This window comes from Mirounga leonina, unplaced genomic scaffold, assembly GCF_011800145.1.
Source record: "Mirounga leonina isolate KUSES-001 unplaced genomic scaffold, KU_Mleo_1.0 Mir_128, whole genome shotgun sequence".
Classification (NCBI taxonomy): domain Eukaryota; kingdom Metazoa; phylum Chordata; class Mammalia; order Carnivora; family Phocidae; genus Mirounga; species Mirounga leonina.
In genome coordinates, this window is record NW_023270320.1 from 14,527,348 (window position 1) to 14,550,456 (window position 23,109).

Here is a 23,109-nt window from a genome sequence, read left to right on the forward strand (position 1 = left end):
ATCTCCAGCTCAGTCCTCTTTGCTGAACTCCCAACTCTCATAATCTAACTTCCTACTTGACATCACCACAAGGATATACAGGAGACATCTCATGCTTATCATGTCCACAAGTAAGCTTCTAGTATTCCTCCAAAACCTATAAGGAACAATTTCCTATTGCTGTTAATAGCAACTCTATCCTTTTTGTTACTCGGGTCAAGAACTCTTTTGAGTTTTTCCTGATTACCGTCTTTCCCTCACACACTATGCTCACTGCGGTGAGAATATTTCTGTTGGCACGATCTCCAAAATATCTCCAGAATTCAATCACTTCTCTGCCACAGGCCTGGTCTAAGTCCCCATCCTCTCTCAGCTGGCTGAGTTGTGACAGCCTTCTATTTGGCATTCTTGCTTCCAGCAGAATCCCCTCAGAGTCCATGCAACATAGCAGCAGAGTGATCCTGTTAAAATATACCAGTTAGATATACCAGTCCTCTGCTCAGAATCTTCCAATGGCTCTTCATCTCACTCTAAGAAAAAGCTAAGTCTGTATAATGATCTAGAAGGCCATAAAAAATCTCTCCCAGTACTACTCTCCAACTTTCCAACCTCATCTTTTGCTCTACTCCCCCTGGTTCACTCCACATGGCTCAAATGCCCTAATTATTAATTAGCTGCAACGACTGGGCATTAGATTGTACTAATAAGTGAAATACCTTCTGAAAAAATTAAAGGCCTACCAGTAACAAAATATTCTCCCACTTAAATTTAATTTCACATGTGACATCTTAACAAATCCAAACAACAAGGAAAGACAAAATATTCCTGAGGGTCAAATGTCAAAATAAAAGAATCTTATGGATTCATAAGGCAGCTATCAGCTTTCAAAGACCTATATATTATTATGTGCCCAGAATATAAAAATTTAATTTCTAAATCTTTTTTTTTCCATTGAGCAAAAAAAATCATGATAACTATGTCTTAAGATTTAAATGCATTATTACACATAGTCAACCCCAGAGGAATTTTAGCATTTACATTTTAACACAAAACACACATTGCTCTCTCGAAAATGACTGCTGGATACAGGGGAAAGCATTCCTTGATCTGACAGTGCTGAGAAAGCTTTGGAAGTTTAACCATTACCATACAGAATATATCCCAATCTTTGTAACACTGTTCATCTAAAAAGCATAAAATATAAAAATTCTTAATTTCTTAAGACTGCTGTTATTCCATTTTTATAAAGCACACACTTTGGGACATTCCTTAGATAAGATTTTAAGATGAGATTCCAAAATACCAATACTCCTTGGGACACCTGGGTGGCTCAGTCGGTTAAGCATCTGCCTTCGGCTCAGGTCATGATCCCAGGATTCTGGGATGGAGTCCCGCATCGATGCAGGGACTTGATCCCCTGCTCAGCGGGGAGTCTGCTTCTCCCTCTACCTCTGCCTACCCCCTGCTTGTGCTCTCTCACTCTCTCCCTGGCAAATAAATAAATCTTAAAAAACAAAAACAAAAACAAAACAAAATAGCAATACTCCAAATAATTATCTCTTCTCCTCTTGTTCTGTCTTTGGACAGTATCTTGCAAATAAAATATAAAAAAGATTGCCAAAGACTGGTCCTAAAACTATTTGCCACAATCTTTTACTGTAACACTTGTCACAAAATAATATATAGTAATTATTTATTTATCTCCTCTAATTTACCCTGAGCTCATGAGAACAGAGAATATGTCTTAAATTTATGTTTGAAGGCTTAACACAGTACTTTATACTTAGTAGGGTATTAAAAAATGAAAGTTACTGTCAGCTTTTGATTTATATTACTAAAAGGGAACAGAGGACATGAAATTGGTGAATTTGACTTTAAAATTGTATGAAAGATTTACACCAACATTTCAACACAGGCCTGAGTGATGTGTGATGCATTCTCCAGGAAAGAACAAAACCACAACTGTGAAGCCATGATGTAAGTCATCAGAAAGCTATCTACCCTCGTGATATATAGTTTATTTTGGTTTTCATTAAGATAAAGGCCCGGTTTGACCTCGATCAAATCCTCTGGAATTTTCCAGACTACAGTGACTAACTCATCCTGGTTTGCCCAAGATTTTCCTGGTCCCAGGAAACCCATTCATCTCAGGCAAACGGGGATGCTTGGCCACCCTACTCTAGCTTACTGCTGAATGAGTTTCCTGGTTCCTGGAGCTGTCCCAAGTCAGAAAATTGTGCGTGTGTCTGTATATGCGTGCCTACGTGCAAGCGCACACAGGCATTCTGAATAAAGAAAGACTTATTCCTCTGCCAAACTAGGAAAAGAATCCTATTAAAAGTTGGCTCAAGAGATAACAAGGGATACTTCTCTTTCCATTTAAACAATTCCTTTAAAAGATTCAAGTGCAGTCTTTCTCAGGCCATACAAGCTCCACATACTATTCAAGCTCTTCCTCCAGCCTCTTGCTCTTGCTACACTTACAAAAATGGCTTCATCAGATAAAACCTTATGATCTTGTCAGCACTCGAACATGCATGTAAGCATCACCCAGATTCAACAATCATTAATTATTAAGACTTCGTGACACCGGCATCTGACATCTCTTTTTCTCTCTTTTATTTTTCCCACTGAAGTGTTCTGAAGCAAACTCTCGCCCTTACGTATTTCCACAGGGGTCTCTAAAAAGTATGGCATTTTCATTTAAAACCCCAAAGTTATTACATTTCACAAAAATAGCGGTAAATCCATCTAATACCCATATGAAGCACCTCTCCTAATTGTCTGAAAAACTTTCTAAAGTCGGTTTGCTGGACGTCAGGATCAATTCTTTTGGTTCTTGTGCCGTTAAGCTTCCCTACATCTACAACGGTCTTCATCTCTCCTTTTGTCTTTTTTCATGATCCTGACTTGTTGAAGAGACCTTGTTTGTTGTTCCCTGTCCTGTGTGATGATTTCCCTTGTGCCTATTTCTATTTTCTGTGTTTCACGTAAATTGGAACTTCCTCTTTCACGGGAAACTTCTTTAGCAACAATACTTCATAGACAGTACTTCCTACAGCATTGTCTCAGGGGACATATTATGTCTGGATATCCTACTTTTCGTGATAAGATTGCCCTGTGTACCATCAGTTTTGCAATTACCACCTCTGTGACGTGTGAATTCTAGACATCATCCTTGTAATTTTCTTAACTTCCTGCCATCCTTTTATAAAGTATGTATGAACAGAGGATCATTACACTTAAAAATTCCAATACTTATTTCCACTTTTTTATAAAAACATACTTCTCAGATATGGTTCCAAAAATGAGGTATTACATATGTATTTTCTCAGTTTTAATTGGTCTCAATTATCAGTTACCTTTACTCACCATTCCCTCCCCAATAGAATTCCCTTTTAAGGTATAAAAACAACGTATTCCCTCTAAAATAATATAAAGTAAAATGTTCTCTCTACTTCTTCCCCTAGCTCAACAAACTCCTTTCCTGAAGGTAACCACTGTTCAGAGATGCACAAGTATCATTTGAGATTTTTTTCTATGTACATGAACATGTTTTTCTCAGTTCTTTTTGCTGTTGTTTTGGTCACACAAATGGATCATATTATACTCTTCTGCAATTTGCTTTTTTTCTCTTGAAGTATTAGTATATATAAGTTTATCTTATTCCTTGTATAGTATTTCCACTGTGTAGCTAGCTGTACCATGATTATTTACTCATTGTCTAGAAGTCGACAGTCAGGTTGTTCCATCTCTGCGCTGGCTATCTTAACAAAAAACACCTCAAACTCATCATTTGGTTAAGACAGATCAGTATTTCCCTTCTACAAATAAAATACTATTATCAGCCATTAATATAAAATACCCTGGAAAATATAATAACCACATAATCAGAGCTTATTAAGTTTCTTTCAGGCAGAGAGACGTGATTAATCTGCTTGCTAGGTATACCTAAGAACTTCTTTGAGACAGTGATACTTTAATCAAAATCAAAACAACTTGCAAGCTAGAGAATCAATATGGGCATGAGTCCATGGAAATATGTATCACTGATGCCTATCAATTTTGAGGGAGATTTAAAGTAGTACCATAATGAAGATTAGACAATCTCCTTGAAGTTTCTCAATTCTTGGGCTTTTATAAAGAGAATTTAAAGAAGAAACTCTCTGGGGAATGGAAACTGATGAACCCAAGTAAAAACAAAACTTTTCTAAAAAGATATTTTATTCATACCTTTTTCAAAAACTAGGTCTCCTTTAACTTGTTTCTTCTACAGATTACACATTACTCGATCCTCCTATAGTAATGTTCTCTTTTCCAATCTTTTTCTCTGGTCCCGGGCCTCATGATCAATGGTTCTCTAAAGCACAGTACCTCGAGCTAAATACATATATGGTTTCATCACAGTGGACTATATCAGGACTATTACTTTGCAATAATAGACATGATACCACTCCTATTACTTTGCAATAATAGACATGATACCACTCCTAGAACCTAACAGTGTTTAACACATTAATGTTTTTTAGTCACAGTCTCTGTAATAGGGGAAGTTAGCCGACAATCATACCAGTTTCCTCACCGAGTTATTTTCAGGCTAAAATGAAATAGAAGATATTTTGAAAATACAAAGTTGTTTATTGAAAATAATAGCTAAAATCTACTAGAGACTTTCTAGGTACCACGCACTTTTCAAAATGTACTATTCGTACTGTATGTATTAATTGGTATTTACTCGTATTTACTTTACAAATCGATTACCAGAGCTAGAAACTACTGTAATCTCCATATAAAGGGGGAAACTGAGGAACAGGGAGATTAATACAGCAAGTTAATAGAGTCAGAGATCAAATCCAGACAGTCTGACCTCAGAATTCCCATTCTGCTTTCCTTCTTTTCCTCTGGCTGGCTGCTCAGGTTCTGGATAGCATGTTCAGAAATGGACTAGCACAGCTGAGTGGCAGGAAGAGTAACTCCTGGTGGGCAGGGATCACGTTAGTAGCTCTAGCTACCTCAGCACAGATCCATAGGGTACTATATGTGAAATCCCATGAATGATGAGAGTGTGACCATCCCACTGGATGAAGTCCTACTGGAATGTAGGACTTCTTAACAACAGTTGTCTAGAATAGTAAGTATTAGAGGACAAGAAAGAATAACAGGAAATTGAAACTGGACAAGACAATTTATCCGCGTCTTTCCTAGTGCAGGGTTTCTCTACATATCTCTAACAGATAGTCATTTGGTCTCTCGAACTGAACCCCTGAAGTTGCCTCAACTGCTTTTTCCAGAATAATTTCCTGAATACCTTCCTGGTCACCCTCTGGCTAGTCAATATATCTCCTTAATGTGTGCAACCTTAAGTTCAGCACTAAGTCAGATATGGTCTGATCCAAACCAGTGAGCTCTCATTTTTTTTTTTTTTAAATGTATTCAAGCAGAGCCAGATGGCAATCTGTCAGAGTTCTCATAGTGAAGGTTCCAACACTGCACTGGGAGGTTGGACTAACTGCCATTTAAATTCTCCTCCAAATAAGATTCTCTGAATTCTAGATAGGCTACATGAACAGAGGTAAATATGATTGATATTTTCCAGCCCCAGAGAGGATATTCTTCCAACGTAACACATGTCATCTTTAGGAAGGAACCTAAGGCATTTGAAATTTGGAGAATTTATGAAATATCTTATAAAATAAAGCTGCCTTATATAGTAAAAGTTTATTTTTAAATTGAGACTGTAAAGGACTATCTTTAAGTGTATGTATTGGGGAGAGAAGGAGAGGGGAAAGGAAAGGAGCATACAAGAAAGAACAAGAAATCCACAGAGGAATCTTTGTGAGAATAAAGTTCTGAATGCCAACTTAATTCAATTTTAACTTAACGTTCTCATCATGGAAACTCCAAGGGGATTCTTCAACAGCCAGAAATTTGTTTTTCTCTTTTCCAGCCTCAGATTCAGCAGAACTGAAATGCATGCATGAAAATGAGTTTCTAGCTTCCCCTCAGTGGGATTGTATGGGAGGGGGGAAAAAGAATGCTTAGCACTCTCGGAAGGTGCAACATGAATTCTAAATTGTTTAATGAGAAACATCTAGCAGACTTTATGGAAACCAGGATTCGGGTCTGATACTAACCTGATGCTTTATACCTTAAGCAGCAAAGTTTTCACACTACTCACACCTTGCGGGAATTCCTTTGTATAATTAATATTCAAAATCTCAGGTTTTAAAATCTAAACATCAAAGATTTTAACTAACATTCAACAGATAGTTGACTTATTCTTGAAACAGGTCACAAGTTACACTGATTGGCAACTAAAGATTATTTATGAGGGAATCATTCTGCGTTAGATCATTAAATAGTCATTTTAACTGTGCGAACTGGGAGAAATTCCTGTAGCTGATTTTAATGTTGTTAAGAGCTCTAGGACTTGAGAGATACGCTATCACCTCAAAGTGCCTTCAGTGATAAAGTCCTTGTTGTTTCTGAGCTTGTGTATGCGAATTTGGCAGCTAAAACTAGCCAAGAGCAGAGAGCCTAGTTCTGTTCCCTGCCCAAAGCCCCTTCCCCAATTCTAAGAGGTACTGAACCCTCTCTGAAACTAGGAGATTACTTCAGTGGGCATTTTTACAGTATTCAGAGTAGGGTATTATCATGTTACTATCTTCATAAACGGAAAATCAATATATGAAACGTTTTATATTTAGAGTTTGTCTATTTTCAAATTTCCTAATTTGGCTACCCAAATATGCATTTCAAATAATTACGCATGGTATTCATAGTGTTGTTTCTGAAGTTTTACTACTGATCCTATTCTTAGTAGAGAAAGACATTTTCTTATTAGTCACTGAAAACAATCTTTCTAAAAAAAGAATATTATGGGAATTTTTGATATTTTTTTGATATTTTTGAAATTTTCCTTTATAATTCTAATTTAATTAAGCAAGTAAGTAAATGGATGAATATGCATGGTGGGGAGGGAAGCAGGCTTCCTGAGCAATTATTAGAAAAGAAATATTTTTTTAAAAGGTAGTGATACGAAAATAACCAGGTGTTATAGACTGAGTGTTTTGTGTCCATGCCCACCCTGGCAAATTCATATGTTGAAGCCCTAACCCTAACCCTGTACTTGGAGACAGGACCTTAAGGAGGTAGGTAGGGTTAGATAAGGTCATGAAGTGTGGGCCTCATGATGGGGTTAGTGCCCTTATAAAGAACAGACATCCAAGAGCTTGCTTTCTCTCTCAGCAAGAAGGCAGCTCTCCACAAGCCAGGAGAGCCTCTCATGAGACACTGACCATACTGAAACCTTGATCTTGGCCTTTCGAGCCTCCAGAACTGAGAAATAAATTTCTGTTGTTTAAGCCACCCAATCTATGGTATGGCAACCTGAGCTGGATACCAGGTAACTGGTACAAAATGAATTAGGAAATTAACAGTTTATATTGGTTTTGTATTATGGCCAGACCACAGTTCCTAATAATGCTCATTCAAAGCTATAGACAATCTCAAAGTTCTTAAGTCCATAATTAACTCTTCCCTTTCTGCTGCTTCTCATCAGGCCAGAAGTTTCTGAAATCAGACTTCTCTTTGTCCCTAAGCAAGCCTTTTTACCCATTAAGGTTCACCCTTCACTAAAAGGATTTAAGAACTTCTTTTGAATACTTTACTGTTACCTGATGTTAATCCAACAGTTTAAGCCAAAGAGATCATATCAAATCATAATCATTATTGGGCTATTTTTAAATATCTTCATCAGGCACTAATTGATACATGAAAATATGTGAATAACACTGCCCACCATCCCACTCAACCACAGAACTTGGACATGGGCAACACCCCGGAAGCTACTTTGTGTGTTTCTTCCACATCCTCTGCCCTTGCCGCTCTACCAGATGGATGTTTTTCAAGTGAATGTTGCAGCTCTAATCTACTCTACCCTGTAACATTTGGTTTACTTGCAGAGGCAGAAAGAGCTCTTTAAACTTAGATTCTTGCCATTTTAAGAATACACTTAAGTGTCACTTTTGTAACCAGGCTTCTAAATCAAATTTTAGCAACGAATCATACTCACAGCAAAATGATTTAGTACTCACTCCTTTTCTATCCCTCACCTAGTAACTAGTCTAATGTTGACAACTGCGGGAAACACGCTTTTTGGATATGGATGTAGGAGAAACCAAAGTTAGGAGGAGGGTGGCTAAGCAGAGCTAAAATGAACTCCTGTTTTACCACCTGCCTTTTGACACAGGTCCCTTTCTACTAAAAATTCTTTTCTCAAAGAGAGAAACAGAGCATAGTTGGCATGGGTACTAATTACCCTCACCAGCAGAAATGTCATGCTTGACAAAATAGAGACTGTTTTAGTAGAAGCGATTCCCTAATGAAAAATAAAAAAGACATTTTCAAGCCCTTATTGTTACAAAACGAATATACACAAGCATAAAGATTTTATACAATATATTCCATCATAAGTAGGCAAGAAAACTTGCTCTAAGGGATTTCTGCATTACAGTAAGACATGCACAGCTCAGCAAGATGTACTTTAAAGAAGCGATTAGGTTAGATATATAATTAAACGTAAAATACTTAAAGAGCTCCCTAATACAGACTTATGGCATTTTGACCTTCCTGTAATCCCAAGTAACATCTGAACTATGGTCCACAGAAGTTGGAAATTAAAAAATGGGATAACTTTTCATCTACCAAGATTTGCCAAGAACAGGAGAGGATGATAAAAGCCACTAAAGCCTATAGAGAGCCTGGCATGGGCCCTGAGGTAAAGCTAACACTTTCTTAAAGGGAAATAAGGCTCTATGGAAACTTTATTCCAGATTCCAGGAGTGTCTTATCTAGTGTGACTCTACACAACCTCACATAATCTACTTCTGTATGACTGGTAATTGCTACTAACTCTAATGAGAAATAAATAAAAAAATATATTACAATCCTAAAATGCTGGAGTTTAAAGGTATTTTAGAGGTCATATGGCCCAAATCTTTCATTTTATGGGCTAAAAAATGGAGAACTCAGGGGTGCCTGGGTGGCTCAGTCAGTTAAGTATCTGACTCTTGATTTTGGCTAGGTCATGATCTCAGGGACATGAGGCTGAGCCCTGAGTTGGGCTCCGTGCTCAGCACAGAGTCTGCTTGAGATTCTCTCTCTCCCTCTGCCCTATCCCCAGCTCACGTTCCTTCTCAGAAAGAAAGAAAGAAAGAAAGAAAGAAAGAAAGAAAGAAAGAAAGGGAGGAAGGAAGGATGGAAAGAATCTTTAAAAAAAAAATGGAGAACTCAGAGATATGACAAAACTTGCCTAGTAATAATTTTAACTTAAAACTTGCTCTTCTAGCTTCAAACTCTTACTTTTTCCCATAATACTATGAGCGCCGCCCCCCAAAAATGCACATTAAATTAATGTTTGCATTCCAAGAGGGAAAAGAATCTTAAAATGTAAGATATAAATTCAAAATAATTAAACATATCTAAAGAAATAAATATATTTGGAGATTTATCTTTAAATCTTCACTTAACTCATCCTCACAGCTCTGAAAGAGCCATTTTCAGTAATCCTCTTGAGAAAAGATGTAATCTTTCCTGCCCAAAAGATAATAAGCATTGAGTCATATTTTCTTGTAGTAGGAGTATTTCAATTATCTTTATTAGATAACAAAACACCCCAAACTGGTGGCTTACCTGGGTGGTTCTTCTACTCTACGTGGTATGGGCTAGGGTGGTAGGGATGACTGATGTCATCTGGAGGCTAAACAGGGAACTCAGTTGAGGGTACAATGTCTGGGATGCCTGGACAGTTATTTAGAGACTTAACTGAGCTCAGGTGGGTCTCTGGCTAGAGGCCTCCATGTGGTTGCTTGGGCTGCCTTATGGCATGGCAGCTGGGTTCAATGAGAGAGCATTACAAAAGCACTAAACTGGCAGCTGCCAGGCCAATTCAGGGGCTAGTCTCGAAAGTGGCCTAGCACCACTTCTGCTTTATTTTATTCATCAAAGCAGTCCCAGGCTTAGCTTAAAGTCAGTGTAAGAAGGAACTAGACCAAAGCATAAAATAATGAGAGGCATGGTTTCATTTGAGACGTCTTCAAAGTAACGATCTACCACATAACGGCTGTTTAAACCCTGGTCAAACATGATATTTGGTGGAGACTCACACTGAGGGAGGGAGCTGTTAACCAAGAATACTGAGAAATTCTATATTACAGTAAACAAATGTATATAACCCTAAAATTCAAATATAAATGCAAAATGAAGTTCACTAATCTTATATATTCTTTGTGCTTCACTGGATGTGTTTATGGAATTCAAATGAATACTGTGGCATTATTTTCAGCCAGATATTAATTTTTAATGAATATAGGCTTAAAATGGTTATGGTTATATATATATATATATCTATATATATATATAGATATCTCAAAAACAGGTTTCTGAATTTATAAACTGTTAATATAAACAAATTTATTTATTAAATGTGATGTTTTGGGAGGGTGGTGAACACCAAGCTCCAAAAGAATTAATTCAATTATGTGCTTTACAGACCCCCTGGTAACATACATTTTATCCGAATGATATCTGAGACTGAGCTTGGATAATAAAAGACAATTTCCATGGTGAAGTGGGGAATGTTGGAGTACTCAAAACTATATATATGTCCATTCTAAATATGTCCAAAGGCTTCAAAAACATGTATCAAAGGAGCAGGTATCTAATTTACTGAGGTTCTACTATGTGCGACAACGGTATACAGTAATCACATTATTTCACTTCATCCTCTCAAATACCTTGTATAAGGAGTATGATTATCTCCATTTACAAATGAATGCATTGAAAACTGTAGAGGCATGGTCACACACTTAGAAAGTGGAACAGCAGAGAATAGAACCCAGTCTGTCTGACCTCTGAGTCTATTTGCTCTTTCAACTAAATAATTCTTTTATGGGTATCTTCAATGGGTGGCACTAAATTCTACTTTATTTCTCATTGATTTCTATTAAAAAATCATTTTCAAACACTTTCCTGTTTCCAGAATCTTATTCATTATTAACTGTTTTATGGAAGCGAACATTTATACAGTAGAAATCTGACATTTAAAGATACCCTTCAGTTAATGTTTCTGAGTTTAAATCATGCTCCTCCAACTGCCCGTTCATCTAAATTTGTCGTTTCTCAGAGAAGAGAATCCATGTCTAAATACTAATGCTTTAAAGTGGCCCCCCACAAAAAAAAAAAAAAAAACAACCAAAAACGCCTTCAATCTACACTGTATAATTATATCACCGCAAAAGGAATCATACATTTTTTTAGAGCATTAGCTTACACGTACAGGATAATGTCTTAATCATTCTATCAGGTGTCGAGCTCCCTGTGAACCAATACCTAAACACATATTTATCTCCCATAACACTTAGCACAGTGACCTATACACCATAACTGAGTGCTGGCTGAATGAATGAAAGGAGCAAAAAGAAACCTGAAATACCAGAAATTACACTATCACTTTATAAAAATAAACTACTAACCAAATATTCGTTACTTTCATTATTTGGTGACAATCATAGTGAGAGGCACAGTACACGCATGCAAAGATACATATTCCTACTTAGGAATATGTACAGTAACGCCCAACTCCAATCTATTCCCTTGTTATAAGGAGGGGACAGACGTAGGACATTTATTTTGGAAGGGGATAAAGGCAGCCAAGAAAGGGAAATGACACAAGAGGGACCAAAAAGAACTCCGAAGTGAGTTGAGTATTGGAATAATTTGAGATGTATTCAAATATTTTTTTGTTCATTGTATAAAGATATCCTTATGAAAATTAATATTGAAAAACAAGAAACCACTACCACCTTAAAGTTACATATCAAACAATTATTTGGCTGATTGCTAATAAAACATCTGATCAAAACATGCTAAAGGGAGAATAAAGGACAACAAATCTAAGTTTGAAAACATAGGAAAAAAGAATTCTAGAAAGGGAACAATCTGTTTGAAAGATCTAGTTGCATTTCACTGCAATTCAAAGTAAGGAATCACAGAATGTTATGTATAATCATAATGGGTAGGTGATTGAAGAATAAATTATATCTATGCCCCTATGTTTCTAAAGTGGCCGTCATTTAAATGTGTATATGAGTGTACAAAAGTGGTATTTTAGAACAAAATATTATAACAAAACTTTGTCTTTGCTCTTCGGGGTAAAAAAACAATTGGAAATTTCTCAAGCAGCCAAGCTCAACTTTGATGTACATGTAAAATAAAAGCATAAATAACAACATTAATTTCTTAAAACCTTATTGGTACTTCACTATTTTCAGAATTTTACAGGTTAGAAAAACAAATGTTCGTGGGAAATAAAAACATTAACCACTCATATATTACCTAATTAGATAATCACCAAATCACAGTATAGAATTAAGAGACTATTTAAAAGTTACATTGTCATTGTATAATCCCATGGATTGCATTGAAAAGGAATGCTGCAGTCTAAACCCCCCCCATATATTAAGGCAAATTCTGCACCTACTAGCTAACGTATAAGGAACATTTCTTTTCTAAAAACATTACGAAATTGACATTTCCATGGGCTTTTTTAAAATTTACAAATCAGGAATCATAGTAAAAACAGAGACAGGCAAGGATTCACTTAAGTATTAACACAGTCATTTAGAAACCCTCTAAAATTAAGTTTGATTCTGCAGTGTTCTAAAAATGCAAATTTAACAAATAAGACTTTATATACCTAACTTACTACATATGTAAAGTACCTTTATCCTCTTAATATACAACTGACTTCCTAATTCTAGATAAACACATGCAAATGGCCTGAAAAAATACTAAATACGTAAGACAGACTTGTAATTTCACAGCTAGATTTGCTTACACATTTTCTTGACACCAATAGCAAGAAAACAAAAGATACTGTCAGAACTAAGGATCTTACCCCAGTCCCCATTAGCACCCAGAATATTTACCACTTTGTGGCTTCACTGTAGCTGGCACATTTAATAAGAAATACTCTGTGCCATAAACAAAGGTAATATCTAAATATGAACGTAATTCAATTTTAATTATGGAATTTTATTTGCATTTTGCATACCGATGCACAATTGTGAATGATTTTTTATGTTCTATGCACAGCACCAAAACCTAATAAATGCTTAAGTCTTATTTCCTTTTTCTATCTAATTTGAGCAAATTAATAATCTAAAAAAGCCTAAGAACACATTTTGGAGAATTACTGCATTATATATGTTATGAATCCTATAGTACAATATTAATATATGAAACATGTTCTTAAAAATGTTCTCTACATTAAAATATATAATTTTCCTTCATCATATAATAACTCAAAAATAAATTAGTAAAATAATACTAGTAATAACATATAATAACAGAAAATATAAAGTCTCTTATTCACATACTTCCGAGTTAATTTTCTAAATGGAAAAGAGCACAGATGATTCTTCACTCAGAGGATAAAATTATGTTTATTAGGGAGCATATTCATATCCTAAGATTCTGCTACCTGCAAGGTGCCGGGCTTGGTCCAGTGCAAAATACAAAGAGCTAATGGATGAACAGAGGAAAAATCTCTGTGGTAAATGCCATAGAGTAATACAGAAAAGGAGCCATAGGAATCTGGGTAAGGAATACACTGGTTCCGGCTAAAGGAATGAGGGAAGTATATCCTCCTTTGGGGAGAAGGAAAAATAGAGTTCTATATAGTTATGTAGGGAGTGAGGCAGGGAGAAGAGGTAATTTGTTAATTATCAGTGTTCATGCTCCTTAATTATTATGATTTCCTGAGCTACAAATGGGGCTGGCAAGGTATAAGGGTGAGGAGGGGAGAATGAGGCTGGGATGGAAATCGACTCCTGCCACAGTAATCTCACAAAAATTCTGTAATATTAAGGTGACTAAGAAAACCTGAAGTCAGCTGGGCTCTAGACAAGCTCTATATAAAGATACAGCTACACTTACTATGGTTAAGAAGGCCCTTTTCTGCACCGTGATAAAAGTCACTTTATCTAGGGAGAGGATCCAAACAGAATCTGGAGCTCAAAGTAACTCAAGAATGTTAAAATCCCCAAAGCAACTTCAAAATCGAAGGAAAAAAAAGGAGCAGTTATCATTTAACAACATCTCCCAAAAGTCATCAATAATACTGAGTAAATCTTTGCTACTTTATAGCTTGAAATATACATAATTTAAACTTTCATTAAAGTAGAAGTCTTTCCCCCAAATTATCCAGAGAAACTGAATGCTCACTAGGCCACGTGATACTTCACGATATACGAGCCAGCTATAATAACAAATAACATATATTCTTAGGGGAGGATTCAATTCGTTGCCACTATTAAATGTGTTTCACTGGAATGGGGAAAAAGCGTGAAGGCACTATAAAGACATTGTAGCTAAGGGGTGTACCATCCATCCTGACATTTTCCAGAGCACATTTTCACTATAAATAATTTCAAAGAAACTAATTCTTTAAATGTTAGGCACAAAATGATTTTCCTCAATATTTACGGTGTAACTTAATAAATATGTTTTTAAAATGCAATATCTACCCTTAAACATGAAGATATGAGCTGTCATTTTTAAAAAGACTTTACAGTACAGAGTGCTTTGTTTTTTAGTATCTATTAGGTAAATCACTGCAAAACTTTGCAGTCAATTACCAGAGGCTGTGAAGGGTTACATTTCAGCCTATAATCAGCAAGAATACAAACGAAGATGCCAGCTGTACATTTTATATATACACCTTACATTTCTAACAACTGTAAATTAATGCAGAATATTTCTCTCTAATCTATTTTTTCAATATACCAATATACCATGATAAAAACTTAGCCAATTAAATAAACAATTAAATAAACAATAAACAAAAAAGCTGGACTGTTACATATCTAAAAAATTGTTAGCATTTTCTCAGCTCTAAATGGAAAAAAGTGTTGGTATCTAGCAAACAAATCTCCCTCGGCCAAACAGGAAATAAAAAATGCAAATACCCTAACAAAGACGGGTAAAAATAGGACATAAACAAATATTTCCAATTTCCACGATCATACACGGAAAATAATATATGTTGTTATAATTTTAATCACCGACAAAGCTGCAGTTCCATTTAACAAACAACTTTCAGTGTCTGACATTTAAGAGAAAAGGCTTAAAATCCATGCTTCACCAGCTCTGTGAATATGTCACAACTGCCAATAACAGATGCAGCTGCATTTCATTTCATTGCCAGTAAAAATACAGTTATATAGACATATATGTGTGTACATATATACATATATCTATGCCAACTTCAAAAATTTTCAGTATAAAGCAAGAAGAAATTGTTGAAGGAGGATATTATATTTTAAATAACTTACCTTTCGCCCATCACTTGCATGGCAATTCACATTTAGAGGAGTCAGTAAAGCCATTAGTTTTTCTTCATTACCACTCCTGTAAAAAGGTAGTGAGTCAATTCCTATAAAATTATAGAGCTTCTTATGAATATTTATGGTTATTTTTCAGAAGAGTGGAAAATAATATGGGTTTGCTTTGATTTCTTACATATGGTTCTCAATGAATCTCTTTTGGTATAGTCAATTAAATTAATATATTCCCAATTAATTCCTATTAATCATCATAAGTGGTACATCTTGGGTAATGTAGCTTTCTACATTTTCATTTGTTTTATTTACCTGCATCAAGTCACCGTCTTAATTACAAACAAACTTTATTCTGATAAGTGATCTAAAACACTGGACTTAAAAATACATAACAAAATGATGAAAAAAAGCTAATTAATTAAATTATAAATGACCAAGAACAAAAGCATATGGATGAGAATTTTAACATTTACTTTATGCCCCCCATTCAAGCTTTGCTAGAAAAATTTTCAGAGAAAAATGAAGAGATAGGTATTTAAATACTCCAAGAAGATCATCCGAAAAGCTGGGCAACTAAGGTCTGCAGGTACCCTAAGAAATGTTTCAAATAAAATTAACCTTATAATCTTTACCATGTTGAAAAACTCTTATCATTTAACACACTAATCATGTAAAATAAAGTATACAGAGACTGAGTATAAGGTCTTATCTGCATTATCACGTAAAATCCAAGCAAGACAATAACATGTTATAATTTTTATAGTCCTCCACCTGCCCTCCCCCTTTTCTCCCTTACATGCATTATACCCACTTAAAATGAATGGAATCACTTACCTAGCAGCTTCTAGGAGTTCGTCTTTCTTGTATTCACCTAGATGATTGCAAAATATCATGCTGTTAGCATTTGGCAGAAGACAGATTAAGAAATGCAGTAGGCAGCAAATACAGAATTAAATAGAGAAGAACAGAAAAAGAGAGTCCACACCCCGCTGGGTGATGGAGCCGTGACGTTAGCCAGCTTGTGAAGGCAGCATCACCAGTGCCTTGGAGACGGGCAGCAAATTGACGCAGCTTCTTGTCCAATCCTCAGATGAAATAGCTTTCTTCAGACAACCAATGAATGCTAAATCTCGTGTCCAGAAACACATTCCCTCTGATAACAGCATGCCAGCTGAAGACAATGTCCCCTCCCCCCTTTCCTATTCAGGCTGTCACAGTATACTTGTGAAGCATAATACATTCTGAGACAAAAGCAAAATAATGTGGCTCTTTAAAGGTACAAATTACTAGGCTTCAAAAAAACCTCAGTGTTATTTGTAATGACATGGAAAGTTTTTTCAAAAAAATTAATTACCGTTGCTGAGCATTATAGCAGTAGAAAAAAATGCATCGGCATCATGAAGCTTTTGCCTCAATAGGGTAGGTCGGTAGACTAGAAATACGTGAACTCCGTACCAAATGCTATGAACCTCTTGGAGGCAGCGCTCCAAAAACCAAAACAGTGAATACATTCTTAAATGACAATAATATTCTAACATGCTACAGTCTTCACACTTTATATACAAATTCAATACCAAATTTTAACAAACAAGAAACCTTAAAATTATTTTTAAAAAGGAGGCAGGGGTCTCTGAGAATAAGCAGATAGCCAACTATTGAAATGTGGATAATTTTTCTCCCTTCTATTTTTTAAAACAGCACTGAAACCAGGTATATAATTTAAAACCTTCGATACACATTTCTTAGAGTATTCAAGATCTAACAAATAAGCTTCTTTTGCAAGCTCAATTGAAGGACAAGGAATTTTAATAATACAGTGCTTGTTCATTCAATAAGTAAAAAGAACAGCCAGGACTATGATTCAGCTATAATATGCTGACTCAGTTTGCTATATCATGAAAGAAATAATTATACAAAAGGTCTAAGCAAACAATTACATGAAAGCAAATATTAAGCACACATATAAGAAGAAATGAAATTTTAGATCAAATGAAAATGTTATTCTATTCAGAATTAAGCTTAAATTATTTTAAAAATCTTGTCATCTTATAAATATGGATTTCTTTGTATTTTGTTTCTATTTTGTCACATAATGCAGAATATTGATGCAAATACTATAAAGACACCTAAGGACAACCAAGCCCATGTTTAAATTCTATAACCCATCATTACCAAATATTCTTTTAAACTTTGTCTTGCTTCTCAGATTAAGATTACATTAAAATGTAGAAACTGCACACAGTTATTTTCTTTTCTTTCTTTTTTTTTTTTTTAAAGATTTTATTTATTTATTTGACAGAGAGAGAGACAGGAGAGAGGGAACACAAGTAGGGGGAGCGGGAGAGGGAGAAGCAGGCTTCCTGCCAAGCAGGGAGCCCGATGCGGGGCTCAATCCCAGGACCCTGGGATCATGAGCTGAGCTGAAGGCAGCTGCTTAACCAACTGAGCCACCCAGGCGCCCCTGTACACAGTTATTTTCAAATAAGGAAAAAGTTATTAAATATCTATTCTCTCTTAAGGGAATTTTATATATCACTAAAGTCACAGATTCAACAATATACACAGATAAGCTAGAATGCATTATTCATGATTATGGAGTTGGTCTTTCCAATTTCCCAAATACTATATTCCATCCACATTCTTTAACTGATTTTTAAGATTTATATTACTTTATGTCCTGGCCAATAAGGTTCTTGTCTTCCCAAAGCCAAAGACCTACCTTTACTATACATTTTAGGTGGCAATATGGAAGTTAGGAAGTCAACTTAAAAAGCTTCTTGTGAGGAAAATGGCATAACCCATACTCTCAGATACCTTAAGAATCAGGAGCAAAATAAGTCAAATTATAAAATTATCTGTAGAAGTCATTTAGTCAGTCCGTCAACAAACATTTATTTGAAAGGTCTATATGCCAGATTCAAAACCACAAAAGACACTACTATCATCTCTGAACTCAAGGAATATTCATCTATTAAGTGAGACAGACAAACACATGATTCTGGTAGAGTATGAAAGGAATCTTATCAAATGCTATAAAGAGCTTAAAGCCTAGTCTAACTGAGATTAATAAGAGACAGGATAATTATGGTTCAAGGGAGGTTTCCTAGAAGAGGGTATATGTGAGGTGATGCTCAGGTGAAAAAGGGTGAAGGAGAAGCAAGCAACCAAAGTAAAAGAAATGAGGGAAATAGGAGGTCTGCAAACCTGAAACCACACACACTGCAGGGGAATGGGTGAGCAAGCACGAGACAGAGAAGGAACAGATCATGAATGGCTCTCTAAGAAGTTTGAACTTTATTTCAAAACCAATGAGGAAATAATTGAAATATCTTAACAAGGGGAGTGCAAAGTATATTTAAAGACCTGTTAAGTTTTGTAATTATACTCTACTTCAGTGAACTGCTGTTGGGGAGAAAGTGGCCCAAGAGGTTGGGGATGGGGAGAGACAATGAATTCTGACATAGTTTACATTTTGAAGTAAGTATAAATTCCCTGGTTAACAGTCACAACACATGAAAATTGGGAACCAAAGTACCTACTACTGAAATCTGAGTCATGGTGAAATATGACTCTAGTAAGCTAGAAAATAAGACTGCAAAGTACTTGGGATCTTCAAAGTTCAAATCAGTCTACCTACATACACTTCTCATCAAGTATAGCTTATCGAATTTTTCTCCAAAAGGCACATTTTTACAAAAATGTTATTCCTGCATGGATAAGATGATAATAAGCCAAAGCTTTCTAAAGGAAACATGTAAGTGCATCTGACAGAGTCAAGCACACGTATTACAAATGACTTCCTACTTTTACTGTTAAAGACTCTAGTACTTTAATCAGCTTTTCTGCAATACATTCCAACATCCACTATCTGGTGCCCAAGGACCATAATCCATAAACAGTCGAAGCTATTCTTCAAATGCTACATCTCAGGAACAACTAACAGTGAATTTAGAGTCCCTCGTACATTCCGACAACAAATCTGAGCTACTTACTTAACAGCCAAACCACTAGTTCTGTTTCATTTTAGCCGAGAATCTGAAAATATTCTGGCTGAGACTACAGTGCTCTATGGGGCATTTATATTCTTTAATAACATCCAGATAAAGGCTAGCAATTGATCAGCCAGAAAGGAAACTAGGCAATTATAGTCAAGATAATAGCAGCCAGGAATGCTGAAAATAAATGGCTTATATTTTTTCTTTGATTAGAATAAAATAAGTGGGCTTAAAAAAATAAGCAAGCCACAAAGTTTACTTTTCAAAGTCTGACTTTCTTTTTTATTAGTAAACTAATGACAGGATATATGTAAAAATAAACACACACACACACACACACACACACGGGGAGGTGTGAGTCAATGTGTTAAGGAGGTATGCTATCAGAAAGAAGGTTTAAAAAAAGGTTAAAAAAATAACGGTTAAAAATGAAACTCCCCTTTGTATTTTTCTGAGGTAGTTAGAAAAAAACTTCTCTTTTTACTTAGTATGAAGGCAAAATTACTTTTTGAATAAAAATGAAGAAAACTGGGGTCCTGGGTGGCTCAGTAGGTTGAGTGTCTGCCTTCGGCTTGGGTAGTGATCCCAGGGTCCTGGGATTGAGCCCCACGTCCGGCTCCCTGCTCAGCGGAGAGCCTGCTCCCCGGCTCCCTCTGCCTGCCTCTCTGCCTATTTGTGCTCTCTCTCTCTCTCTGTCAAATAAATAAAATCTTTTTAAAAAATGAAGAAAACTTATATCAATAAATAGGAGTCGTAATTATTGACTTATCTCAATTTCAACACTTTAAAGTGCTTTTGCCTCTTTCTTTAGTAACTGACAGGATCAAAGTAGCCTTAGTTTTGTAAAACTGAGTCTTTTGGTTTTATTGAGGTGAAACAGCATGGAAAGATTATGAACACAGAACCACAAATTCTTAGAGCAATGAGGGACTCAAAAGGTTTATGACTTTTCTCTACTTTGAAGCCATGCACAATATGCGCCTATAGTAACATCTTCTTAGATGCAATGAGGGGAATGTAATTTGAAAGTCACCTTTCTTCTGTCACCTCACCTCCAATTTCAGAATCGTTCTCCTAAGGGATCATCTGCAACATATTCATTTACAGTTAATGAAATTGACACTGAAGCAGTTAAATAATTGTCTAAAGTTTTACTGAGCATTATTCATGATCTGTGAGGCTCTGAAAAAAGCTAATATGTGAGCACAAACCAAACAAATCTGAACTCTAAAAGACAGATATAAACAAAACAGTAACAAAACAGTAATAGTGATAAAGCAATTTTATAAACAACAATAACTAGCTTTAAATAGGTTAAACCTATTTATTTACATAAGCTAAATACTTCCATCAAAACCATGTTAAAGCATTTGAATTTTCAGATGAGCTTGTAAACACGGACCAAAAAAAAGTATACAGGGCTTAACCTTTTAGATTGTTTTAACATTGTGGACCAAGGGAGTAGGAAGAGAAAAATTCATTCTGGGTCTATGCAAATGATCAAAGCATTTGGCATTTCCTATAGCATGCTTTAATTCTTCCTGCCTTAGATATCTCAAGGGAAGGGCTTTGTAATCAATCATCTCAGTTATCAGGCTTAGGGACTCTTACGCTGCTGAGTGCTAAATAGTACCATGAATTGATAATTCTCACAGAGAGATTTTCTCGTCAAGGTACCAGCAAATATAAGAGATGAACTGGTTCTTGTAGCTCACCTGACAGCCCATATGGGGAAGAAAATATTAATTTAGGTGACAAACTCCACTGTATTTTCACTAATAGATTTGAAAATTTAGAACCAACTATGTAGTTGTGGAAGGAATTTCACTAACGCACCAGGAAATAATCTAATCTCAAGAAGCTAAAGCTATGGGTCTTCCACCAAAAGCAATTTTCAGACAGACTGCTATTCTACTATAATAAACTCCGGGAATTCTTGAATTATTTTTTTCTCTCTGAAATCTTTCATAAATATTTTCAGGACAACTGGAGAAAAATTACAGAGTTACCAGAGTTCTCAATGCCTTCCTCCTACTTCTGAGTCTTACCAGTCTTCCCACTCATTCTGATACTGGATTCAAAGTCCATACTATTAGTTAAGTCTAGAATCATGGTCAAACTAAACACTCCACATCCATTCTAAACACAGAATCATTTGGGGCTTTCAAATTCTAGGCTTGGACAGAGTATTTTCCTAGTGGAGATCCTTTTCTTCTTTTGCCTCCTACAACCCTGACCTTTTCAATTAGCCAACATTAGCTACCATTAAACGTGGCTTGTGCTGTAATACTATATAACCTCAAAGCCCTGCTGTCCAATGCACTATGCAGCACTCTCACATAGCTGTTTACTTTTACGTACATTAACATTATAAAAAAATAAAAACACAGTTTCTCGGTTGCACTAGCCTTATTTCAAGTTTTCAATAAGCATGTGGGGCTCTGCCTTCAATTTACTTGTGTGACCTCAGGAAAGTCACTTTATCTTCCAGGGACCTTCCATTTTATTGTCATCTGGAAAGGGAGGGTGAAGGGTTAAATGACCTCTGGTTTCAGCTCTAAAATTCTCATCCTGTATTTGATTCTCAATATTGCTCAAATGTTTCTTTTCTTTTTTTGTGCTCAGATCTTCTTCTATGACAATTTTACTGTTGCTCTAAACAAACTTTAAGGAAAAACTTAAAATTATCTGGGGTACAAAATCTCTACTAAACTATTATAAAACACTACATGTGGGAATTACAGAGAAAGCAGTAAAGCGATTTCATTCAACCTATACTATTTACTTAGTTAATTCTAAATTTTTGGGAACACTCCAAACAGAAGCTAAATGAAAACAGCTCTTTCAGAAGACAGTGGTGATTTGTATATTACTGAATTTTAAGAAAAACAGTCCGAACACAACTATATTATCCTATATAACAATATTTAAGTGATTAAAAAATAACAACAGATTACATGTCAACACAAAAACCTAAACCAATGTCTTAAAACATTCCAAAAACATTCAAACATAACAAAGGCTCTGCAAAAAAACATGTAATGCAATCAATAAATAATAGAACTGTTAACAACTAGTTTCTTTGTATGCAGTAATATGACCTTGCTTACCCCAGCAACATCTAAGATACGTGTCCCATTTATGGACTCTTTGCAGAATTTCAAATAATTTAAACCTGTTTCTGACATTCTGTCAATTGTATTTGGCATGTAACAAGACCCTCTACTGGACTTTCGTTGTTTTTGTTTTGTTTTGTTTTGTTTTACATTTTAGGATGAGTGTTAAATCTTTTTTTCAATTAAATTATCCAACGTATAGTACATCATTAGTTTTTGATATAACGTTCAACGATTCATTAGTTGTGTATAACACCCAGTGCTCATCACATCACGTGCCCTCCTTAATGCCCATCACCCAGTTACCCCATCCCCCCACCCACATCCCTTTCTGCAACCCTCAGTTTATTTCCCTGGAGTCAAGAGTTTCATATGGTTTCTCCCTCTCTGATTTCTTCCCATTCAGTTTTCCCTCCCTTCCCCTATTGTCCTCTGCTCTATTCCTTATGTTGTTGTTGTTGTTTTAAAAATATAAATATTAAAATTTGGGACATAAATATAAACATACACTAGCCCCCCAAAAGGGTTATAAGATATATATACTCTCTAAAAGACTGGATATTAAAAGCCAAGAAAGGTGTTCCTACAGGACGTTATTAACCAATGAGATATTCTGCA

The 23,109-nt window shown here is 35.6% G+C and overlaps 1 protein-coding gene across 1 annotated transcript in view; it reads right to left on the reverse strand.

Annotated features, from left to right (window-relative positions):
- The window catches only part of TNKS (tankyrase), a 202,092-nt gene that overhangs the window by 80,327 nt on the left and 98,656 nt on the right, over positions 1 to 23,109 (reverse strand). Inside the window, 2 exon segments of the mRNA XM_035004108.1 lie at positions 15,375 to 15,450; positions 16,215 to 16,251. Of these exon segments, the coding sequence (XP_034859999.1) occupies positions 15,375 to 15,450; positions 16,215 to 16,251 (113 nt within the window).